Genomic DNA, 21,916 nt, shown 5'->3' with positions numbered 1-21,916 from the left:
CTCAGCCTGCTACCAAAGGCCTGAGACCTATCTAGACTGTTTGTCGCCCAGCCCCTGCACCAGGGGGCCTGGGCCTGTCCTAGCCTTAAAGAGACAGGACAGAACCCCCGAGAGACAAGCGGGCCGGTGTGGCTCCCCTCCTCCCCTCAGAGGGTTGAGCCCCGGACCCGCCTGTTACACACCCGAACAAAGTTTCTCAGGAACATACTGCATGTAATATAATAACTATAATCAACAGTGCCTCTAAGTAAACTTAGCTGTAAAATGGCTTTTGCAGCTGCTTCCAATGATATCTCCTTCAAAATGTATTCCCACTTTGTGTGATCAGAAAACCATACTACTTCTGGCCTTCCAACAATCCTATAATGAATCAGGATAATGCTTAGGCAACTTTTCGATCTCCAGTTTACAGCATTTGATAACCAACTGTCTAGAAATATATCATACTGACTTAGTCAATAATTCAAGATAAATACATCCTGATGCTTTGGATCTATATTGCTCTTTTATACCAAAAATCCAGTAGTAAATCCCTCTCAGATGTACCAATCATTTGCACCTCTCATCACTTCTGTGAATGTCTGATTCAGAGACCCAATAGGACTGATATGCTTACATAATGTAGCAATTTTATTGACCACATATCTTTAGGAAATATTTATTGATGCAGGGAGCTAATTTTTGCTTAAATTTAGGATTATAACCACCCAAATTTTTAAAGAGCTTTGCTAATTCTGAAACAAACTTTGAATTTCATTATCAGAGTAAAACTATTAGAAGAACAATATATTTGAAAATGTACGGATGTGTATCGAAGTTTAATTAGTAAAATTTTAAATAAAGAAATATATGTAATCTTAATTGTTCCTACTATTAGAGGCCTCATCTGCACTAGAAAAAAACAAAACAAAAACACATTAGCTAATCCCACTGTTTTTGTAAATAATCTTTATCCTCGAAACAAGGATTTAAAAAAGACTCGGCCAAAAAAAAAAAAAAAGAACCCGTTAAAACCATTTTGTACTCTAGCCATGGGGATAGTGTGGAAATTAGTTTCCAAAAATAAGTTTGTTTTTAAGAATGCAGGCCAGATCCAGCATCTTCTAAGATATCAGGCTGGATGGTAGATCTACTGAACACTGATCTTGCATGAATCAGAAGGAGGCTGAAACCGTGATATTGGACCTTAACAGCTGTAGTCTTTTTTAGGGTTAGGCAGAGAATGTTTAATGTAAAAACTCCTTCCCTAAAACTCTTGCCAAATAAACTGATTTCTCTCTTTTAAACTTTTTAGTGGTTTCTAGAGGTTCTTGAACTCTGGGCCTTGAGTTCAAAGGACAGTTCCCAACCATCAGCTGACTGATGGGGCAGAGAGTCATTTCAAAAGATATTTTTCTTTATATTCTGCCTCATAATTTTCCTCAATTACAGAAATGTACTTTGGGAACAGAAATATGTTGCTCATTTTTTTTTTAAAGACAGCTTGCATCCTCCTGAACACAAATGCTTCATAGCTTTTTAAGGGATCATGATGATCATCTGACCTCCTGTATATAAGACAGGCCATAGAACTTTCTGTATCAAGCCCATAACTTCTGTCTGAGCTCTAGAATATCTTTTAGAAAGACACTCAGTCTTGATTTAAAGACTTCAAGTGATGCATGAGCCGCCAGGTAAGACATCCCTAGGTAAGATATTCCAATGGTTAATTACCCTCACTGTTAAAAACTCACACCTTATTTCTAGCCTAGAATTTACAATACTCTGTTGTTTTTAAAACACATGAAATTTGTATTCTCTGCTGCCCTATTAAAGAACACTTCTGTTGTTCTTGTCCTCTCAATTCTACTCAGTTTTCTTTACACTATGTGTCCAGCAGTGACTTATGCTTCTTCCTTGGATTACTGATGAGGACAGGAGCCTCCTATGATTAGGCAAATTCTAAATTAAAAAAAATCTTATAAATATTAAATCAAAATAAGACAGGCTGGCTGCTGAATTGGCGCCACTAAATTGTGCTTACCTCTGGAGAACACAGGCAAGGCTGTTGAGATTTACTGGCTCGTCTCACCATATGTGATCTTTCCATATTTCATTCAAGGGAGCATGCTGCTCACCCTCAAGTAGACGACTGCTCAGTTCTTCATTTCAGTAGCGAGTATGCTGCTTACCTTTCAAAATCCTGCGGTGAAATCCTGGCCCAAATAAAGTCAATGGGAGTTTTCCCATTGACATCAATAGCGCCTGGATTTCACTGCTGATCTCTTTATGCATACATAATCTCCTAGTTATTTCAACTTCAACAGACTCAGGCTCTGAGTGACTTGCCCAAGGTCACACAGGAAGTCTGTCACACAACTGGAAATTAAACACAGGTCTCCTGCATCCTCTGAACCACAACACCATCCTTCCTCTCAGACTGTCCAGTTCTACTTTACTATGGCCTTAAGTTCTAATTAACAAAGGTCTTAATGCCTGTAAATCTGAAGTAAAGACTACAGAGCATTTACCACCATTCTAGAAAGTAGTATTTCAGAGACACATGAGTGAGTGTAACAATTGCTTTTTCCAGTGTCAATATTATAACAGTTTTTAAGGCAGCTTCACCTTTATGTGCCTCAGACTGTTAGTCACATGGAATTAATGCCTTAAATCTTAATCAGAAAATGTTTAAAAAAAGTTGTTCAGAGATGTACAGTTAAGTAGTAACCCACTTGTAGAGTGGATACCATCACTCCATAACAATTCAGTGAAATGTGCAGCAGCATAGGATGATCAGACACAATAGAATAGAACTAAAAGGTTAATTTTCTTTTTTTGTGGTGGGGGGAACCCCCTTCTTGCTGTACATTAGAGCTGACCAAAAAATAGGAAATATATTTGCAAAAATGTTCACAAAATATTTGTCCTGTATTCTCATTGATTCTAAGGCCAAAAGGGACCATTATGATCTAGTCTGACCACCTGCACAAGGAAGGCCATAGAACTTTCCCAAAATAATTCCTAGAGAATATCTTTAAGAAAAAAAGCCATCCAATCTTGATTTAAAAATTGTCAGTAATGAAGACTCCACCACGAGCTTGGGTAAATTGTTCCAATTGTTAATTATTCTCACTGTTAAAAATGTATGCCTTATTTCCAGTCTAAATTTGTCCAACTTACACTCCCAGCCATTGGATTGTGTTATACCTTTTTCTGCTACACTGAAGAGGCCATTATTAAATATTTGTTCCCCAAGTAGGTATTTCTAGACTGTAATCAAGTTACCCTTTAGCTTATTTGTTAAGCTAAATAGCTAGTCGGAGGGGAAGGATAGCTCAGTGGTTTGAGCACTGGCCTGCTAAATCCAGGGTTGTGAGTTCAATCCTTGAGGGGGCCACTTAGGGATCTGGAGCAAAAACTGGTCCTGCTAGTGAAGGAAGGGGGCTGGACTCAATGACCCTTCAAGGTCCCTTCCCGTTCTAGAAGATTGGTATATCTCCTATTATTATTAGATGGAGCTTTCTGAGACTATCCTTTAATCATCCCCACAGCTCTTCTCTGAACCCTCTGCACATTAATCAGCATCCTTCTTCAACCATGGGCACCAGAACTGGACACAGTATTCCAGCAGTGGTCACATCAGTACAAAATACAGAGGTAAAATAGCCTCTTTTCTCCTGCTCAAGATTACCCTACTTAGGTATCTCAGGATTGCATTAATTTTTTGGCAAGTCACCCTTGGTCACACTGGTCACCCTTGGTCACAACAATGTCACATTCAGCTGATCATCCACCACAACCCCCAAATCTTTTTCAGTCACTCCTTCCCAGGATAGGGTCCCCCATCCTGTAAGTATGGCCTGCGTTCTTTGTTCCCAGACATTCATTTACATATGTATTCATTACATTTAATACATATGTATTAACATGCATATTGTTCGCTTGCATTCAGCATACCAAGCAATGCAGATTGTTCTTGATCAATGACCTACCCTTTTCATTATTTACCAATCCCCCCAATTTGTGTCATCAGAAAACTTTATCAGTGGGGTTATGTCTTCTTCCACGTCACTGACAAAAACATCAAATGGTGTAGGGCCAAGAAACAGCCCCTGCTGAACCCAATTGGAAACAGACCCACTTGATGATTTCCCATTTCCCATTTTATTTAGAGATCTATAAGTTAGACTATTTTTAATCCATGTAATGTGTTCTGTGTTCATTTTATATCTTTTATGCTGCTGGAATTTTGAAATTTACTGTCTCCATAGCTGGCTGAAAAATGGGATTTTTTAAAATGAAAACTGTTGTAACAAATTCATCTAGATTTCACTCCCACCCCAACTCCTCCAATTTAACAAAATCCTAATTTGGAAAATGTCAGCAAGCTCTAATGTACATTCATATTTCAGAAAAACAAAATAACTTATTTATAATAAGAATTCCATCTGCAGTTTTTAATATTTTAAATATTTTAAGCTAATGATTTTGGGCCAGGGTGCAACCTAATCTATGTGCTACAGCCTATAAAGCACCCTTTCCCCCATAGCCATAAGGTTTAGCATCATAAGGTTTAGTGATTCTTAAACTTTTGCACTGGTGACCCCTTTCACATAGCAAGCCTTTGAGTGTGACCCCCCTCCCCAAATTAAAAATACTTTTTAATATATTTAACACCATTATAAATGCTGGAGGGAAAGCGGGGTTTGGGATGGAGGCTGACAGCTCACAACCCCCACGTAATAACCTGAGGGGTCCCGATCCCCAGTTTGAGAACCCCTGGTTTAGCCAGATAAAAAGTCCAGCATGTGGGGGAGAAGGAGACAGGAAAAAGGATGGTCAGTGGAGCAGCTACACCTGGATACCTCACCTGTGGCTTATATCGGCTTACAGAGCGGGAGCGGGGGGGGCACCACCATTTTGGGCCCCACCAAAAATTATACAAACCTGCCGCCTATGGGCGTGGCAAGAGCAGCACGCGGAGCCCTCTGCTCCCCCTCCTCCAGGGGTCGCAGGGACGTGGTGCCGGCCACTTCCAGGAGCAGCGTGGTGCAGGGCCAGGGCAGGCAGGCAGGGAGCCTGCCCTGGCCGTGGTGCGTGCTGCTGCCACCCCAAAGCTGCTCCAGGTAAATGGCGCCGGGCCAGAGCCCGAACCCTTCCTGTACCCCAACTCCCTGCCCTGAGTTGCCTGCTGTACTCCGGACCCCTCCTGCACCCCCAACCCTCTGCCACACTCCGCAACCCTCCCTGCACCCCTGCCCTGAGCCCTCTCATATACCCTGCACCCCTCTTCTGCCCCAATCCCTTGCCCTGAGCCCCTTCCTGCACACTGCATCCCCTCCCGCACCGCAATCCCCTGCCCCGGCCCTGCATGCAATTTTCCCACCCAGGTATGGCCCTCGGGTCAAAAAGCTTGCCCACCCCTACCTTAACACTATAATTAATTTATAATTAACATACTGTGGCTTTTAGTTTTTGATACAATAGTATTAACTACCAAAGCTGTAAATTAATAAAATAGAAGACTATGCCTGTGTTAAAAAAATAATTAACATGTCAGTAGTCTCTGAAGAGACAGTTCTTTAATAGTGTTGGACAGGGAATTTCAAGAAAAAAATATCTTAGAAAAGTAAATGAATATTCTTTCCAGCAGACTAGTTTCTTTAAAGGAAAATATAAAGCCCTGCTGGATTTAATTTTTAAAGGTTGACTTTGATGGTATAATTTACCTCCCCAAAATAGAACACCCCAAGGGCCAAGTATGTAGAGAGTATATGAAACTATTCAGTCAAGGTACAATCAGCTATTTTTCCTGAATTGCATTTATATTAAATTAATTAAATGTGTGCAGGAGAGATGAATGGGGTATGGACTGAGGTAAGATGAGAGTTATAGAATATTGTTGTTCATATTTCACAGCTCATTTTGTCTCTATCCGCAAAACATATCATGTTTTTTATCAACCAAAACTGCTTGCTTTGAGTCAAACAGGTTCTAGTTCACATTAAGGGTCAGGTTGTGTTTGCTGATGAACTGGGGCAGAGGGGAAGGGGAATAGAGAAAGTAAAGGAGAAGCCTTCATTCTTGCAACCCTAGGCAGTGGCCGGCCTCCATCACAGTCATTGCAATCACTGATTTTAGGCATCATGTTCCCCACGGATGCCAGGTACAGGTTGCGTTGTGATTTCCCCCAACTTGGCAAAAAGGCAAAAAAACCATCAAAACAACACACCACACACTGCACCTTTATTTGGAGCTGATCAGGAAAGGGGGAGGGGGAATCTCATGAAGTTTTAAATAATTGAAACACAAAATTCATGCTATGGGATTCTCTTTGCAAACTAGTAAGCTTGTAATTCTGTAAGGAAAACACAAGGCTCAGGAGTGAATCCCCCTGTTTACCAGCTAGTTAGGCTTATCTCCCTTTCATATCTACCCTTAAATATAACTTTACTTTCTTACTTGGTTTATTGTCCTTATCCATTCATGAAGCTTTGACCAAACCAATCCAAACATACTAAAAACACACTCAGTTGATCCAGCGCAGGCTTCAAAAGAGTGCACATCTTTTAACATTGACAAGACTCTGAATCCAGTTGTCCTGTCTTCCATTATTTTACTTCCAAAATATTACACCATTTTGACGCAATGCACTGTGACACAACCTTCTTTGCAAACAGACGTGGGAGAGAAATCTGTTGGAAGAAAAGGAATGAACCTCGGGATTATGTTCCATCAGTCACATCCTTTCCATCAGTCACAGCCTCTTCTTTTCAGGACATTGTGACATTTGTATTCGGGTTTGGTCATGTATAAAGCTGCAGCATTGGCTCAAAGGTGACTTAGGAAGAAGAGTGATACGTACTTTATCTCCAATATCATCTCCTACAAGCACCTAGATTTTCCTTAGAGGCATCATCGAACCTTTCTTGGGACACTGCAGAAGCACCTTCACTAGGAACCCACCAGTGGATGGGATTTGCAAGGTTGCTCCACATGCCCAACTCTGCTGAGCATATGAGGAGTGACAGGACCATAGTACAAAGTAAAGATGTCAAAGGATAAGAGGACTAGGCTTACAATAAAAAAAGAGAAATGTTTTAGGCTGTTTCACATTTCTAAATGTTGTAATATAAGGCAGAGCTGGTAAAATCATTAAATACACCAGGAAAAATTGCTATCCAGTGCCTCTTCTATACAAATCATTACATAATTGTATATTGAATATTTAATTAGATGATGTGGTGGATAAGACTAGTGGATCCCTTACTTAATACAAGTATACAGAATACAAGTATCACTACAAGGTTAATAAAGAATAACAAATCAATTGCTTATAAACAGTCCTCTTTAACTCTCCCCACCCTCAACCATACACTCCTCTTGCGTCCTAAGCGTGTTGGCTAATGTCTCATCATATGAATGTAATTTTAGCGCCCTTGTGGCCAAGATGGAGTCTGCTCTGCAGGCAGCTTTGGCAAAGAGAAAGCGTGCACAGGAATGCAGCAGGAGAAATCCCTTCCACCCCAGGGGCACCTGTTCCAAACCCCCCAGAGTCAAAACACACACACACACGAAAAGTACAATGGATATAACAAAGGGAGGTATTTATTTACAGAGGGATAAGAGGAGAAATACAACAAGGGGAAATATAGGGGGAGCGGTAAAACAGGGTTGCATCCAAACCAAGGCCCCATGGGCCCAGCAGTAGCACAGTCTGGAAGGGCAGACACTGAGCAATGTGTCTGCGCATACAGTTCAGGAGCTCTGAGCAAAGTTCCAGTCCAGTGGTGAGTCTTGGGTGCTCCTGGTGGTCTTTGGCGTCAGTGAACTTTCCCCCAACAAACCCCTCTGGTGCCCTCTTCTGCCACTCACAAAGCCACACAGAGCAACCACCTCCCCACTTAACTAGCTACAGCCTCCCTCCTTGTTCCCAATGCAGAGTCACAAGCCCCAGTACTCACAGCCCCATACAGCTCTGGGCAGGCGTGATACTGGGTCCAGCTCTGTCCTGTCCTTCTCGGGCGATTCCTCCCTGGCACAGGGCTCCTCCTGTCCTGAGGTGTCCCCGATCGGCCACCTTGTCCTTCCCAGGCTTCAGGCAGGTTCTCTGCTGCTTCCATTGTGAAGGCCTGGGGGCTGCTGCCTCTCTCTACCTCCCAGCTTCAGAGTCACCCCCTGGAGCTTCCCTCCTTTTTTTCTCATTCTCCTCCTCCCCCCGGGAAAAAGATTTAAAGGGGCCATGCTCTCTAAACCCCAAAGGGGTTACATGAAGATTTAAGGAGGAAAGAAAGAGCATGGCAACTTGTTATGGGATGTACCAATCATCTCTCAAGACAGGAAATGCTCAGAACTCGTAAGTAATTACAGAAAAATAAATTATACTGGTCTTTTCTTGGTAATGCTGTAAAATGTCCCCCCAGAAAAAAAAACAGTCAAGTATGTATTTCACAATTTTAGGGAACTGGGGTGCTACTTCCTTTACTGTGCAGATGCTGTATGTTTACACTCTACCTCAGTTAAAATGATGGTGAGTTTAATGAAAATATATTGATCAGAATAGAGGAGAGGGATTAGAGAAAGAATGTGCAGACAGAAAGTGCAGGCCCATTGATGCACTCACTCAAGATTAAAGGTAAAGTATTAGAAAATATTATTATTAATGTACCTCTCATGATTTCCTTCTGTGATATGATACAGGTGATTAGCACCTCCATCAGCGCAAGCTCTTAGAACGGCTGAAAATAAAGAAATATGTTGTTAAAATACTGGCTCTATAAGCAAATAATCTTATTTTTTTACTTCTAGACGTGTCTGTGATGATCAGCACAATAGTGACTGAGAAGCCACAAGAGCAGTCATGCAACCCTCCCCAGCAGTATGTTTCAGGTGCCCATGGCAGCAGGCAGAGAGGTAAATCACTGTGGTGCAGGAGGCATGACTGGGGAAGACCCAGTTCCCTACCCTGGGAAAGGCTCAGCTGCTAATCCTGGCTGGGCTGGGGAGGACGGGACTTCCTCTTCTCCTGCACGGCATCCAGGGCTGGGTCAGACCCAACCGCGATTTCTACCCCCGCTGCAGAAAGCTCTGCAAACACTTCTCCCACCCCCTGCTTCCTAAACCCATCGCTCCTCAGCTGCAGAGGGAGGGATCCCTGTACAGGGAGCTGCTCCCCCATCCACCCAATCCCTGTGCATCCAGAACCTCTCATATACAGACCCTCTCACCAATCCTCACCCTGCCATACATTCAGAAACCCTCTAATGAGCCCCACTCCCCCTGCACCAGGACCACCCCAATGAGCCACCTATACTCGGATCCCCACCCCACCAAGCCTCACCACTGAGCCCCACTCCCCCAGCATCTAGACCCCCCTTGAAGCCTCCCAGACCCTCCTGCCGAGCTTTATCCCCCCACATCCAGACACGCCCCCTGCTGAGCTCCAACCCCTTTCACCTGGACCCCCCTGCAGAGTCCCATTACCATTACACCCAAAACCCCCCAACAAGCTTCTGTGCATCCAAATCTCCCCGCACCCAGATCCCCCACTGAACTGCCCACACCCAGATTTCCCCTCACAGAACCCTCTCAACCCACACCTGGATCCCCCGACACTAAGCCCCTGCACACTTGGATCCTGCCTTGCTGAGCCTGCATGCCCACACCTGGTGCACATAGCATGGAGGGTCAGGGCCCTGGGATGTTTCTGGGTCAGGCCTGGTCCTTGCGCTGTGTCAGGGTCGGGTGCAGCCTCCCCACTGAGTCCATGTCGGGGGTGGGGGAGACGGAGGGGGTGCTGCACAGTGATCTCCCACCACTGTGCAGCCAGTGGCCTATGTTCCCCAATGCCACACTGGAGCCTCCACATTTATTTGGCAAATACAATTTGCAGAATTTTAAAATATTGTGTGCGGAATTTTTAATTTTTTGTTGCAGAATTTTAAAATTTTTGGCACAGAATTCCCTCCAGAGTAAAATAGGTTTAAGAGGTGAATTTAAACCCATCAACTTTCCCATGCTGTCATGGCCTTAGTAATAGTACCCTGGGTATGTCTACACTGAAATTAAAAACCTGCAGCTGGCCCATGCCAGCTCACTTGGGCTCACAGGGCTTGAACTGCGGGGCAGGTTAATTGCGGTGCAGACTTCTGGGCTTGGGCTGGAGCCCAGGGTGTAGGACCCTGTGAGGTGGAAGGGTTCCAGCGCTCAGGCTGCAGCCCAAGCTCTAATGCCTAAACTGCAATTAAACAGCCTCGCAGCCCGAGTCCTGTGACCCCGACTGAGCTGGCACGGGCCAGCCGCGGTTGTGTAATTGCAGTGCAGACATACCACAGACAGTGATTTATGCACAAAATGGAATAGGCTGTTAAAAGCACTATGGTCCGGTCTGATCCGATCCTGTTTTAATTTGTTTGCTTTCTTTCTTACATTCTCTGTCCCCCCAAGGCACAAGTCTGGCTCGACAAATGGTAACCAAGTAGGCAACTAATTCCTGTACTGTTCCACAGATGGTTTGACTCAATTGATATACCATGGTATTAGCTTTAAGTATTAAATCTTTAGCTAGCCTGGTCCAGAAGAAGCAAAATCACAATCAATTTGGCTGCCATCATTAGGTCACCAATTGATTTAAATTGTACTAACAAGCAGAGATGTGAGGCTTTATTTTAATCCTGTAGTTTGCCATATTTTACCTTACATTTTATAAGAGGGAAATGTATCCTAACTGTATCATTATGAAATACAACGAACACCCAGACATTATTCATAAGCAACTCTAGTAATGATAACCTACTAGGCATACAGCCTTCTCTCACACAGGGCTTTAAAATATGACATGCTATTAAAAAAGTAAATGACCATCTTATATTACTTACACTCAGAGAGGTGCAAGCCTCTTAACAGCAATATCCAGGATAAAAGAAGCCCTTAGACCTACATAGGGTCAGATCACTCTCTCCGCTTCCACAAGTAGAGGATGATTCTGATCTCATGATCTGGGGTGGGACGGGTGATGGCTGAGGAGGGTCAGGGGTGGGGGGCACATCTTTCTCCCTTTCCTCAAACTCCAAAGAAGCTCTGCAAGTGGGGTAGTTTGCAAGATTTTGGAGGAGGAGCATTGCATAATAGCAGATCAGCCTGGATTGGCTCCTGCTAACCCCATGGATTTCAATGTGAAAATCCAATGATGAGTTAAATACTGCTCCTTCCTGCATCCCTTTTTCAATCAACCAACACAGCCCATACCAAAGACGCAGCATGGTCCAGTAGGTAAGTTACTGGACTAGGTTCTATTCCTGGCTTAGCCACGGACTTCATGTGTGATCTTGGGTAAGACACTTAAGCCTTGTGTGTCTCCTCTCATGCTGTGTCTGTCTTAACTATTTAGATTGTAAGCTCTTTCATAGAATCATAGACTCATAGACTTTAAGGTCAGAAGGGACCATTGTGATCATCTAGTCTGACCTGCTGCACAATACAGGCCACAGAATCTCACCCACCCACTCTTATATCTAGCCTATGTCTGAGCTACTGAAGTCCTCAGATCATGGATTAAAGACTTGAAGGTGCAGAGAATCCTCCAGCAAGTGACCGTGCCCCACGCTGCAGAGGAAGGCGAAAACCCCCCAGGGGTTTGAGATAGGGAGTGTCTTACTAGGTGTCTCCATGGTACTTTGACGATTCGACCCCAATCTCAGCTGATGCCTCTAGGTGGCAGTGGAATAGAAATACTAAATAATAAAAGCATGGCCCCTTCTGCCCCTGGACTGGGCATACGCTTCCCTGCAGCTCACTAATATCTGCAGGATTATGAGGCACCGTGCTAGACACTTCAGTCTCTCCCCAAATATTCCAGTGTTTCTTGGAAACTTTTCTGTGCCAGCCTATGCAACATTAGTGTGGTTTTTTTTTAAACTTGGGAATTAAACACAAAGAAGCTAAGTTTTTGAAAAAGCTATCTGAAAACCAGAAACTCCATCATGTGTATTCACACTGACACCCACATTGGCCATCAGTCGGGCTGGAACCTTTCAATCCACCCCACAGGCCTTTGCCACTTGAGCTAACAGAGTACATGATGACAGCTGGCATTCTCTATGTGAGCCAGCTGCAGGGTGGGAAGAGAATTACCGGTAGACACATATATTTTGCTAGTGGGGTTCAGATATTTGTTGACAGAGGAATGGCAAGGATCAAGAAGTTGGGGTTCCATTCCAGATTTTGAGCTCTAGTGGTCACAGACCCTTTTGCTACTTTCCCCAAACCCCAATCCCTTCTGCCCATGACTCCTCCAGACTCTTCTGGTGCAAATCCTGTCTCCCCACCACAGCAGCTCATCCCCATCCCCCTATCAAAGGCCAGGTCTATAAACTTACATTGGTATAACTGGGTTGCTCGGGGGGGGTGAAAAATCTATGCCATCACGGAGGCAGGAGTTATTCAGCTGACAGGAGAGCTCTCTGCCGTCGGCTTAGAGCATCTTCACCAGAACCACTGCAGCTGCGCCGCTATAAATGATGTAGTGTAGACATACCACTGTCTCTTTAGCTTCACCAAGCCCAGTCTCCACCCCCTGAGGCTCCTCATCCTAGTATTAGCCTGCTCGGCTAGTCCAGTCTCCCTCCCTGGGATCCTTGCCTAGCCTGTTGCATTCCTCCTGCCTACTCAGAGAGCTCCTTATCCCAGTTTCCCCCAACCTGCAGGCTCCTTGTTCAACCTGTTTCTCACCCACGAGCTCCTCCTCACACACCCGGTGCCCAGTCCCAGTAGATTTGATTCCAGCAAGACAGGGTTCATTCTTGTTAGCAGGAGCAAACAATCAGAAGACCTGACAAAGGTTGTTTCAGAGTCTGTCCGCAGTTTGTGATACATTATCAGGTTCCTAACTGCTTCTGAGTAATCAAATAGCTTATGGCAAAGAATACATCTTTTTTTCACCTGCGTTTGGCTGGAAGGTTGTAACCTTTTCTCTCAAATGAAGATATCATTACAGTTACCCCATGCCCTTGTTATCTTGAGATTGGATTACTGTAATTTACTTTTACACAGGGATATTTGTAAAGATAGCTTCAGCTAGTATACAATTGGAAGCTTCAGCTAGTATATAACTTGGCAATCCATTCAAGCAGCAGTGCTCCTTGCAAGAGAGCATATAGCAGCTGTGTTACGTGATCTACACTAGCCATCAGCTTGTTTCAGAGCGCATAACAGTCTTGTAATCTAGAAGCCGAGCAATGTTTGGAATCTGGCTACGAGCCAGGTTCTTTCTCCTCTTACGATACCACAGCTGTAGATCAGCTGCAACATTTGTCCTAGCTATAGCCACAAGAGGACTGCAGGCAGGGCATTCTCAGTGAATGGCCCATCGATTTGAAACCTGCTTCTCTCCTCAGTTCAATAGAACCCCAAGTTTGTTATCTTTCTGGGCATGCTCCAATGTCCATCTCTTTTCCCAGAGCTTAAAAAAGTGGACAGGTTAGAATTTATGGGGATGTTTATACAGATAAGTGAGAGGGAAGAGCCCATTACTAGTCTTTGGTTTATTTGGAAGTGGCTTAGATCCTCAGCTGCTGTAAAGAGGGTGACTTCATTGGAGATACAACCATTTATACCAGCTAGTGATCTGGCCCATTGTTTTTTAATATGTATGCACCCAAAACACAAACCAAAATAAAATAACCCTCATTTGTTCTGGTAATCACTGTTGGGATTCTAATGAAGACCTGAAGCTCAACATTCTTTCCCTCTCATGTGCCACTCTCAAATTAAAATAGTTGCCTTATGTAGCTGGGGTTTAAAGAGCCCCCCTCCCCGCCCCCTTCAGTCCTGTAAAGTTATTTAGAAAGCCATTTACAAAGTGCTGATCCTTTACCTGCAAGTTAATGACTTACATTGGTATGGACCAAAGCCCCAGGTGCTTTAGGTAGCTAGCAGGTAATTAACTGTTGGGCAAAAAGTCAATAACTCACAGTATGTTTACAGCTCTGGACCAAATCTTGCTTGATAAAAAGTAATTATATGTATTAGCTATAAGAACATGCAGCACTATTATCCAGAGGAGTTTAAGCAGACAGTCAGCAATCTTGACCTTACGATTCAGATGGAAAAATTCTCTATGCAAAGATAAAACAAGAAAATAGAAGCTTATTTTATACAGTGCCTTTTATATTAAAGATGAAAGTGCTTTACAAATAGCTAATTGGCCACTGCTTAGTGCACCAACTGCGTAAGCAAATGTAGCAGGTTCTAGGCATTCATCAGCAGCTCACCCAAAATCGTTAATTATTATTATTATTATTATTATTATTTGCATTACAGCAATGCCTAAAGGCTCCAGCTAAGATTTAGGCCCCATTATGCTAGGCACTGCGTACAAAGCACATAGCAAGAGAAAGCCCTTGCCCTAAAGAGCTTACAATCTAGAGAGACAAGACAGACAAAAGATGAGGGCAAAGAGGCAGAGGTGCTCAAGGTCACAGCAGAGCTGAGAACAGAACCCATATCCCTTGCTAGCAAAGACGCTGGGGAGGGGTGGGGGTGAGATATGGAATATCAGCCAAGATACGGATGTTATCCCCTGCTCTTTAACATCTACCTACACAGCCCTTAGACACAGTTTAATATTTAATCTGAAAGATATCTCTAGCAGTGCAGCACTATGATCTGGACAACATCCCAAGGGAGGCAGACTCGAAGAACACATTTTGATAGGTCTCTTATAAGAGATACAAGAACAAGAAAAAAACACTAAACAAATGGGAAAATGATCCTATGGTGAAGCTGCCAAAGAAAGGAGACCTCAGTCAGTGCAAAAACTGGAGGAGCATTCAACTACTGTCCATCCCAATGAAAATAATTGCACGGATTATCCTAAATAAACTAAAGAAGGCAGCAGCACGACCCCACTCCGGCTCCTCCACATAGGGGCAGCCAGGGGGCGCCGCATGCTGCCCCCACCCCAAGGAACCGCAGCCAGTGGGAGCTGCAGGGGTGGTGCCTGCGCACAGGGCAGAACGCAGAGCTGCCTGGCCACGCCTCTGCATAGGAGCCAGAGAGGGGACATGCCGCTGTTTCTGGGAGCTGCTTGAGGTAAGTGCCGCCTGGAGCCTGCCCTCCTGGCTCCCTCCTGTGCCCCAACCCCCTTCCCCAGCTCTAATCCCCCTCCCACCCTCCGAACCCCTCAGTCCCAGCCCAGAGCACCCTCCTGCACCCCCAACTCCTCATCCCCAGCCCCACCCCAGAGCCTGCACCTCCAGCCGGAGCTCTCACGTCCTCTTGATCCCCAGCCCCCAATTTTGTGAGCCTTCATGGCCCGCCATACAATTTCCATACCCAGATGTTGCCCTCAGGCCAAAAAGTTTGCCCACCCCTGCAGTAGATTCAAGGCTATGGCAAGAACAGGCAGAGTTCAGATGGGAAGAAATCATACATAGATAAGAACATAAGAATGGCCATACTGGGTCAGACCAAATGTCCATCAAGCAGTGGTCAATGGCAAGTGCCCCAACGGGAATGAACAGACAGGTTATCATCAAATGATCCATGCCCTGTCACTCAATCCCAGCTTCTGGCAAACAGAGGCTAGGGACACCATTCCTGCCCATCCTGGCTAATAGCCATTGATGGATCTATCTTCCATGAATCTATCTAGTTCCCTTTTGAACCCATTTATAGTATTGGCCTTCATAACACATAACAAGGAGTTCCAGAGGTTGACAGTGCATTGCATGAAAAAATATTTCCTTGTGTTTGTTTTAAATCTGCTACCTATTAATTTCATTTGGTGGCTCCTTGTTCTTGTATTATGAGAAGGAGTAAATAACACTTCCTTATTTACTTTCTTTATGCCACTCATGATTTTATAGACCTCTATCATATCCCCCCTTAGTCGCCTCTTTTCCAAGCTCAAAAGTCCCAGTCTTCTTAATCTCTCCTCATACGGAAACCGTTCTATACCCCTGATAATTTTTGTTGCCCTTTTCTGAACCTTTTCCAATTCCAATATGTCTTTTTTGAGATGAGGCGACCACATCTGCACACAGTATTCAAGGTGTGGGCATACCATGGATTTATATAGAGGCAATATGATATTTTCTGTCTTATTATCTATTCCTTTCTTGATGATTCCCAACATTCTGTTCGCTTTTTAGACTGCCGCTATCATTGAGTGGATGATTTCAGAGAACTATCCACAATGACTCCAGGATCTCTTTCTTCAGTGGTAACAGCTAAATTAAACCCCACCATTGTATATGTATAGTTAGGATTATGTTTTCCAATGTGCATTACTTTGCATTTATCAACGTTAAATTTCATCTGTCATTTTGTTGCCCAGTCACTCAGTTTTATGAGATCCTTTTGTAGCTCTCTGCAGTCTGCCTGGGACTTAACTATCTTGAGTTGTTTGGTATCATCTGCAAATTTTGCCACCTCACTGTTTACTCCTTTTTCCAGATTGTTTATGAATATGTTAAATAGGACTGGGCTCGGTACAGATCCCTGGGGGACACCACTAACATAAGATTCTGTGACCGTGGCAAGGCAACAGAACCATAGAGCAAATGATACCACAAGGAAATGAATCCAGCTGGAACCAAGACAAAAAGTCATGCACCTTATAGGAGAAAGGCAAGCAACCTACAGATCACAACATTGGGTGTTCAATAATATTGCACATTCATGTGGGAAAAAAAGATTCTGTACATGTACAGCATGTTCAGCTGTGATGCTCTGAACAAAAGATGAGGTAAAGGCACATAAGGTAAAGAGAACAGGTTTTTCTAACCACAACCAGTCCAGGAATACAAACTTAACTGCAATCATGTCTTGTAATTGCAATACTATGTATTCAATTCTCTTACAAGAAGGGCCTTTTAGGGATGTTGAAATTAACAAACATAATTAACTCTCCCAGTTATGAGACTTTATCCCATCTCCTCATATTGCCCCACAACTTTCTCTTGCCATCTTTTTCTAAGCATAGCTGTTCACATCTATCTCCCCCATTCATTTATTGATTTGGTAACCTAGTTACCATAATTAACCTACTGAAATAATCTACATAATTAGTGACTTGAAAATGTGACATTTATACATAAAACTATATGACAGAAATGAACAAAATTGCTTGGATTGTTTGCTACAACATATGACTAACAAGTTCTTTGCCTTATCATTAAAGTAATAATACTAGCAATGGAAGTCCTTAGAATTGTGCATTTATGTTTTCTGCACATTTTTGCTTAGTTCTACAGAAGTTATGAGAATACAGTCACAGAATCCATGGATTTCTTTTGCTCCAGCTCTCCATGCAAAATCCGCCCCATACTGTAAATCCATGTAATTTTCTGCTCTGCAGCGAGACATTAATGTAACTATAATGTCTACTTTTGACCATTTAAAGTAAGTATATTTTAAGCTAATTCATCTACAAGTAAAAATATCTAGTCTTGTCACTGATATTTAATTGTACAACATTTATCCCTATATTTTCAGTGCTGCACAGGGCTTGAAATAACCATGATTAAGCATACCATCTGTGCTCAGGTTACACTGTGATATCAACCAAATTAACAAGATATAAGTTTCTTTCCTAACCAGCAGTTACAAGTGTGCACTCACGCTGTTGTAAGTCAGTGGGAAATGAGAGCAGCATCACAGACAAGCACTCAGGACTACACAGGATTGAGCCAATAGTTATGACTGTGTCTGCAATTGCATTTACAACTTTGCATACACCATTTCAGACTCTGAACAAGTTTTGTTTTTAACAAGTGTTCTAAACAAAATGATGGTTGCTATTTTAAAATTCTACACGTGCAAAAAGAAAAAGTCTTATCAGTTGCAGATGTTTTATATGAACACCATTCAAATGGGCAATTTAAAAAAATCACATCTGTCAAGCATATGTCATAAGTACTGTAGTTGAAGGTCCACTTCTATATGCCATGTTGGTGCCTAGAGCAAAAGACAACAATGTACTTCTGGTGAGGCAATTCTGGGTTCTCTTGCAAAACTACTGAATTCCTCCTGCAGTTATTGCACTGGGAGTTGTGAAGTCTTTAGATCTCACAAGCCAAACAGGGGCAGGATTGATCAAATAGTTAAATGGGAGACCATGAAAGAAAAGCCAGGATGCTGCACAGTTTTGTTACTGATTTAGTAAATTGCATTTTTCCCTCAGAGTCAATACTGAATCAATGAACTGCTATATGGTGTTCTGGGAGGGCAGGAAAAACACCACATACATCATTATAAACTAGAGTTGGTTTCCCCCAGGGAAATTTGACAAAAATAGAAAAATATTTTTGTTGATCTTTTTCATGCACATTTTTGTGTTTTCAGCTGAAAAACCAAGATATTGGCCAAAAGCTGACAAATATCAGCCAAAAACACTCTCTCTCTCTCTCTCACACACATACACACACACACAAAATTTCAGCTCTAGGAGATGTTTTAAGGCCCTGTCAAAGGCGAAATTCTGGCATCTACTAAAATTTGTGAAGCGGAAGTGACTCTGAGGATGAAAACTGATAGCGCCTATAAAATCAAATATATTCTTATTCAACTTTTTCCTCATATTTATTTATATTTTAAGATGTGCCTATACATCACTCATTGTGCATAAACAGTAAAAAAATTTTATGAATGAACCTGGTCAAAAAAATGAAAAGTTTTTCATTAAAATCTTCACCAAAAAAACACTGTCTTCTGCTTCACTACCCCGACTCCTTCATCTCTATTTATATGAGTCATGAAATCCTCCTTTCCCAATTACCCTTTCAAAGTCAACAAACATCACATCTTACCTCTGTTAAGCCTGTTCAGCAAAATACTCAAGTACATACCTAACTTTAGGCATAGATTGTTCCACTGAAGTAAATGGGCCTGGTCAAGTATCAAATATTGAGCACATTGCCTGGTCAGACCGTAAGTTCCAAACCAATCGGTGCTTTAATAGGATCAAAACGTCTTGAATTGTGACCAGAAACTAACTGGAAATCAATGCAGATCGCAAGTATAATATGCCTAGTTGAAATTAGGGGGTATGATTCCCCGCTTGGTTAGACAGGCTGACGCTAGCTCTCATTGAGCTAGCATGCTAAATATAGTAATGCAGTCCTGGTCGCATGGGCAGCAGCAAGTGGTATGGGCTAGCCCTGCACAGTACATATCCACAGGGTTTAAGCTGGTTTGTACTCAGCATGGCTAGCTCATGCAGCAGCGACACTATTTTTAGCATGCTGGCTCAATGAGAGCTAGCACAGGTATGTCTATATGATCCCAAGGAACCTGATCTATTGGGAACTGATTGTCCACATCAAATTCCTTGAGCTGAAGGCAGTACAATTGTTCCTCCGGGCTTTTAGGTCTTGGGCAACAAACCCAAGGTAGCGCACATGTGAATCAACAACAGTGCAGTGTTGTTGTTTATAAGCCAATAGGTTGACACAAGGAGCAACAAGCTAGCTCGGTGGGCTACACAGAATGCCATGCTCAGATACCTTTCAATGCTACTAGCCTACCAGTTCTGTCCAATCTTCAGTCTGCCTGCAGTTATCGTAGGACATTACCAGGAAGAGCTGATTGCAGCCAAGCAAATGTCTCAGAGAAAGGGGGATTCTGGTGGCATCTTGTAAATTACCCTTCTGTGATGGAAGCTGCCAATCTGCAAGTCTTACCGTTTTTTCCTCTCCCCTCCCTCCATCCCTTTCTAATCAGAGTTCTCTGTTCTGAATTTGTATTTGAGGAAGGTCTCACTGCTTGCACATTTAGTTTGTAGAGAGCTTGGAAATCTACCCGGCACTGCACTAGCCTACCACGCAGTAATTGTTCCTGTGGAGCCTGCTGGCACACGCTAACAGTTCTATAGTGCTCTTTTATCTACTCCGCTTTGAAAAGGAACTAAATCAAAGTGCACTAAGGAACTGTTAATGCACAACAGCAGGGTCCAAATGGACAGCTGGGCACAATGGGCTAGTGTGGAGTAGATTCACACCCCAGCTTGCCGCCACTGTGAACAAAACGTTTGTGTAGACAAGCCCAAAGGGATATTTCATGGTATCTGAGAAAGAGAGATTTCTGTGAGGAGGGGTTATACTGGGCTTCAAAAGCTTAGTTAACAGCTAGGGGGAGCTGCTACCTGCAGCAATAACATTTAGCAGCAGCCCTGATTCTAGAGTGCTGCTTTGTGTTGTATAAAGGCAATTTCCAAGATACGATCAAAATCTCTCTTTTATGTGCAAAAAATCAAAGAAAACGAAACAGTTAAAATTAGGATATCTGAAAATCAAAAGTCAAATGAACATTCATTCGGGGGAAAGTGCTTTTCTTTTCCTGGTTTCAGGGTTTTCACTGAGTTCTCAGCTAAAAAATGTCATTCTTGGGCAAAAAGGAAGAGATAGTTGAACAGAACATTATTGGCTCATGTCATTTTTCTTAATATTAACCCCCCTTTTAGGACAGACATCACCATCCTCCCACCCACCCACACTGAAAAGGAGAAGATAAACAAGGACAACAAATTTCTCTGAGGCTTCCTCCACTGGCAGGTGGCAAGCAGGACACATGGCCACACAGCCATGATCCCTCGTGAAGACTATGGGAGCCACCACAAGGCTCTAGGACAAGGGTTGCCAACCTGAGCCTGAGGAGCCAGAATTTACCAATGTACATTGCCAAAGAGCCACAGTAATACGTCAGCAGCCCTACATCAGTTCCCCCAATCCCCGCTCCCAGCGCCTTCCACCCACCAGCAGCTGATCAGCACCTCCCACTCTGTCCCCGCACCTCCCGATCAGCTGTTTCGTGGTGTGCAGGAGGCTCTGGGGGAGAGGCGGGAGGAGCGAGGGCACAGCAGACTCAGGAGAGGGCGCAGGAAGGTGTGGAGTGGGGGCAGGGCCTGTGGCAGAGCCAGGGGTTGAGCAGTGAGCATCCTCCGGCACACTGGAAAGTTGGTGCCTGTAGCTCCAGCCCCGGAGTCGGTGCCACATATTAACTTTGCTTGACCCAGAGCAAAGCAGAGCAAGGTCTATTTGTGTGATAGACATTGTTAAATGCCTTTACTATGATTTGGGAACAGGAAACAAGGAGGAAAGCTAGCATCATCTGATCAGTCAGGTGTCTGCAGAACAGCAGCAAGTCCAAGCTGGGTCACTAATGATCCATAAGCCACAGGATGGGATTCACTAGTTACCAGAACCTGGTTAGCTCTGAAGGGGCTTTGCACCTGTTAATGCCAGGAGTGAATTTAGTCCTGCATTCATAGTGTTTTTCTCTATTAAGCAGTACTTCAAATACCACTCTCCTTCCACTGATTTCTTAAATACATCCTGCCGATACTCCAAGACTTTATATCCATTTCACCACAACTTGTCCACAGGTGTCTTGAACTTGAAGAGAACATGCACATAAAATCACAAATTAAAGTTAAAACTACTGAAAGTGTTTTGTTGCTGGGTTTATTCTACATCTATTACCTGATTTTGCAGATGAAATTGAGATGTTTCAGTGCTGATGGTATTTGTGAAGTTTTAAAATTAGATTGTTTAATAATTCAGTGCAACATGCAATAACTTTAGGTTTTGACTGACTTTTTATTTCTTCATTTCATGTTGTTTTCCATAGCAGCATCATTGATTTCTGACACAATGAAGACAAACAGCTACAAGTATGATGGAATGCTCCCACTATCTGTGATTTTAATTGCCATTCAGGATTTCCATCAAGCAAACTTTAAAAGCAAACTAACTTCATCCTTAATGGAAAAAATAAACTCTCAACGTTGACAGCATTTATGAAAACATATTTGTGAAAAGCAAGATTGTCTATGCACCCACTCGGGAAGTTCAGCACCTTCTTATTCCCTGCACGAGCTATAGGGCTGCCAATCCTCCAGGTTTGGCCTGGAGTCTCCAGGAATTGGCATCAACCC

The 21,916-nt window shown here is 43.2% G+C and overlaps 1 protein-coding gene across 3 annotated transcripts in view; it reads right to left on the bottom strand.

Moving 5' to 3' along the window:
* The window catches only part of TPK1 (thiamin pyrophosphokinase 1), a 496,414-nt gene that overhangs the window by 297,474 nt on the left and 177,024 nt on the right, over positions 1-21,916 (bottom strand). For all 3 annotated transcript variants that reach the window (XM_045002743.1, XM_045002746.1, XM_045002744.1), the window contains exon 4: positions 8,651-8,720. In XM_045002743.1, the coding sequence (XP_044858678.1) occupies positions 8,651-8,720 (70 nt within the window). The remainder of the gene's footprint in view (positions 1-8,650; positions 8,721-21,916) is intronic.

Source organism: Mauremys mutica, chromosome 2, assembly GCF_020497125.1.
Source record: "Mauremys mutica isolate MM-2020 ecotype Southern chromosome 2, ASM2049712v1, whole genome shotgun sequence".
Classification (NCBI taxonomy): Eukaryota; Metazoa; Chordata; order Testudines; family Geoemydidae; genus Mauremys; species Mauremys mutica.
The sequence above is the reverse complement of the archived record's forward strand: the minus strand, read 5'-3'. Positions and strand labels throughout refer to the sequence as shown.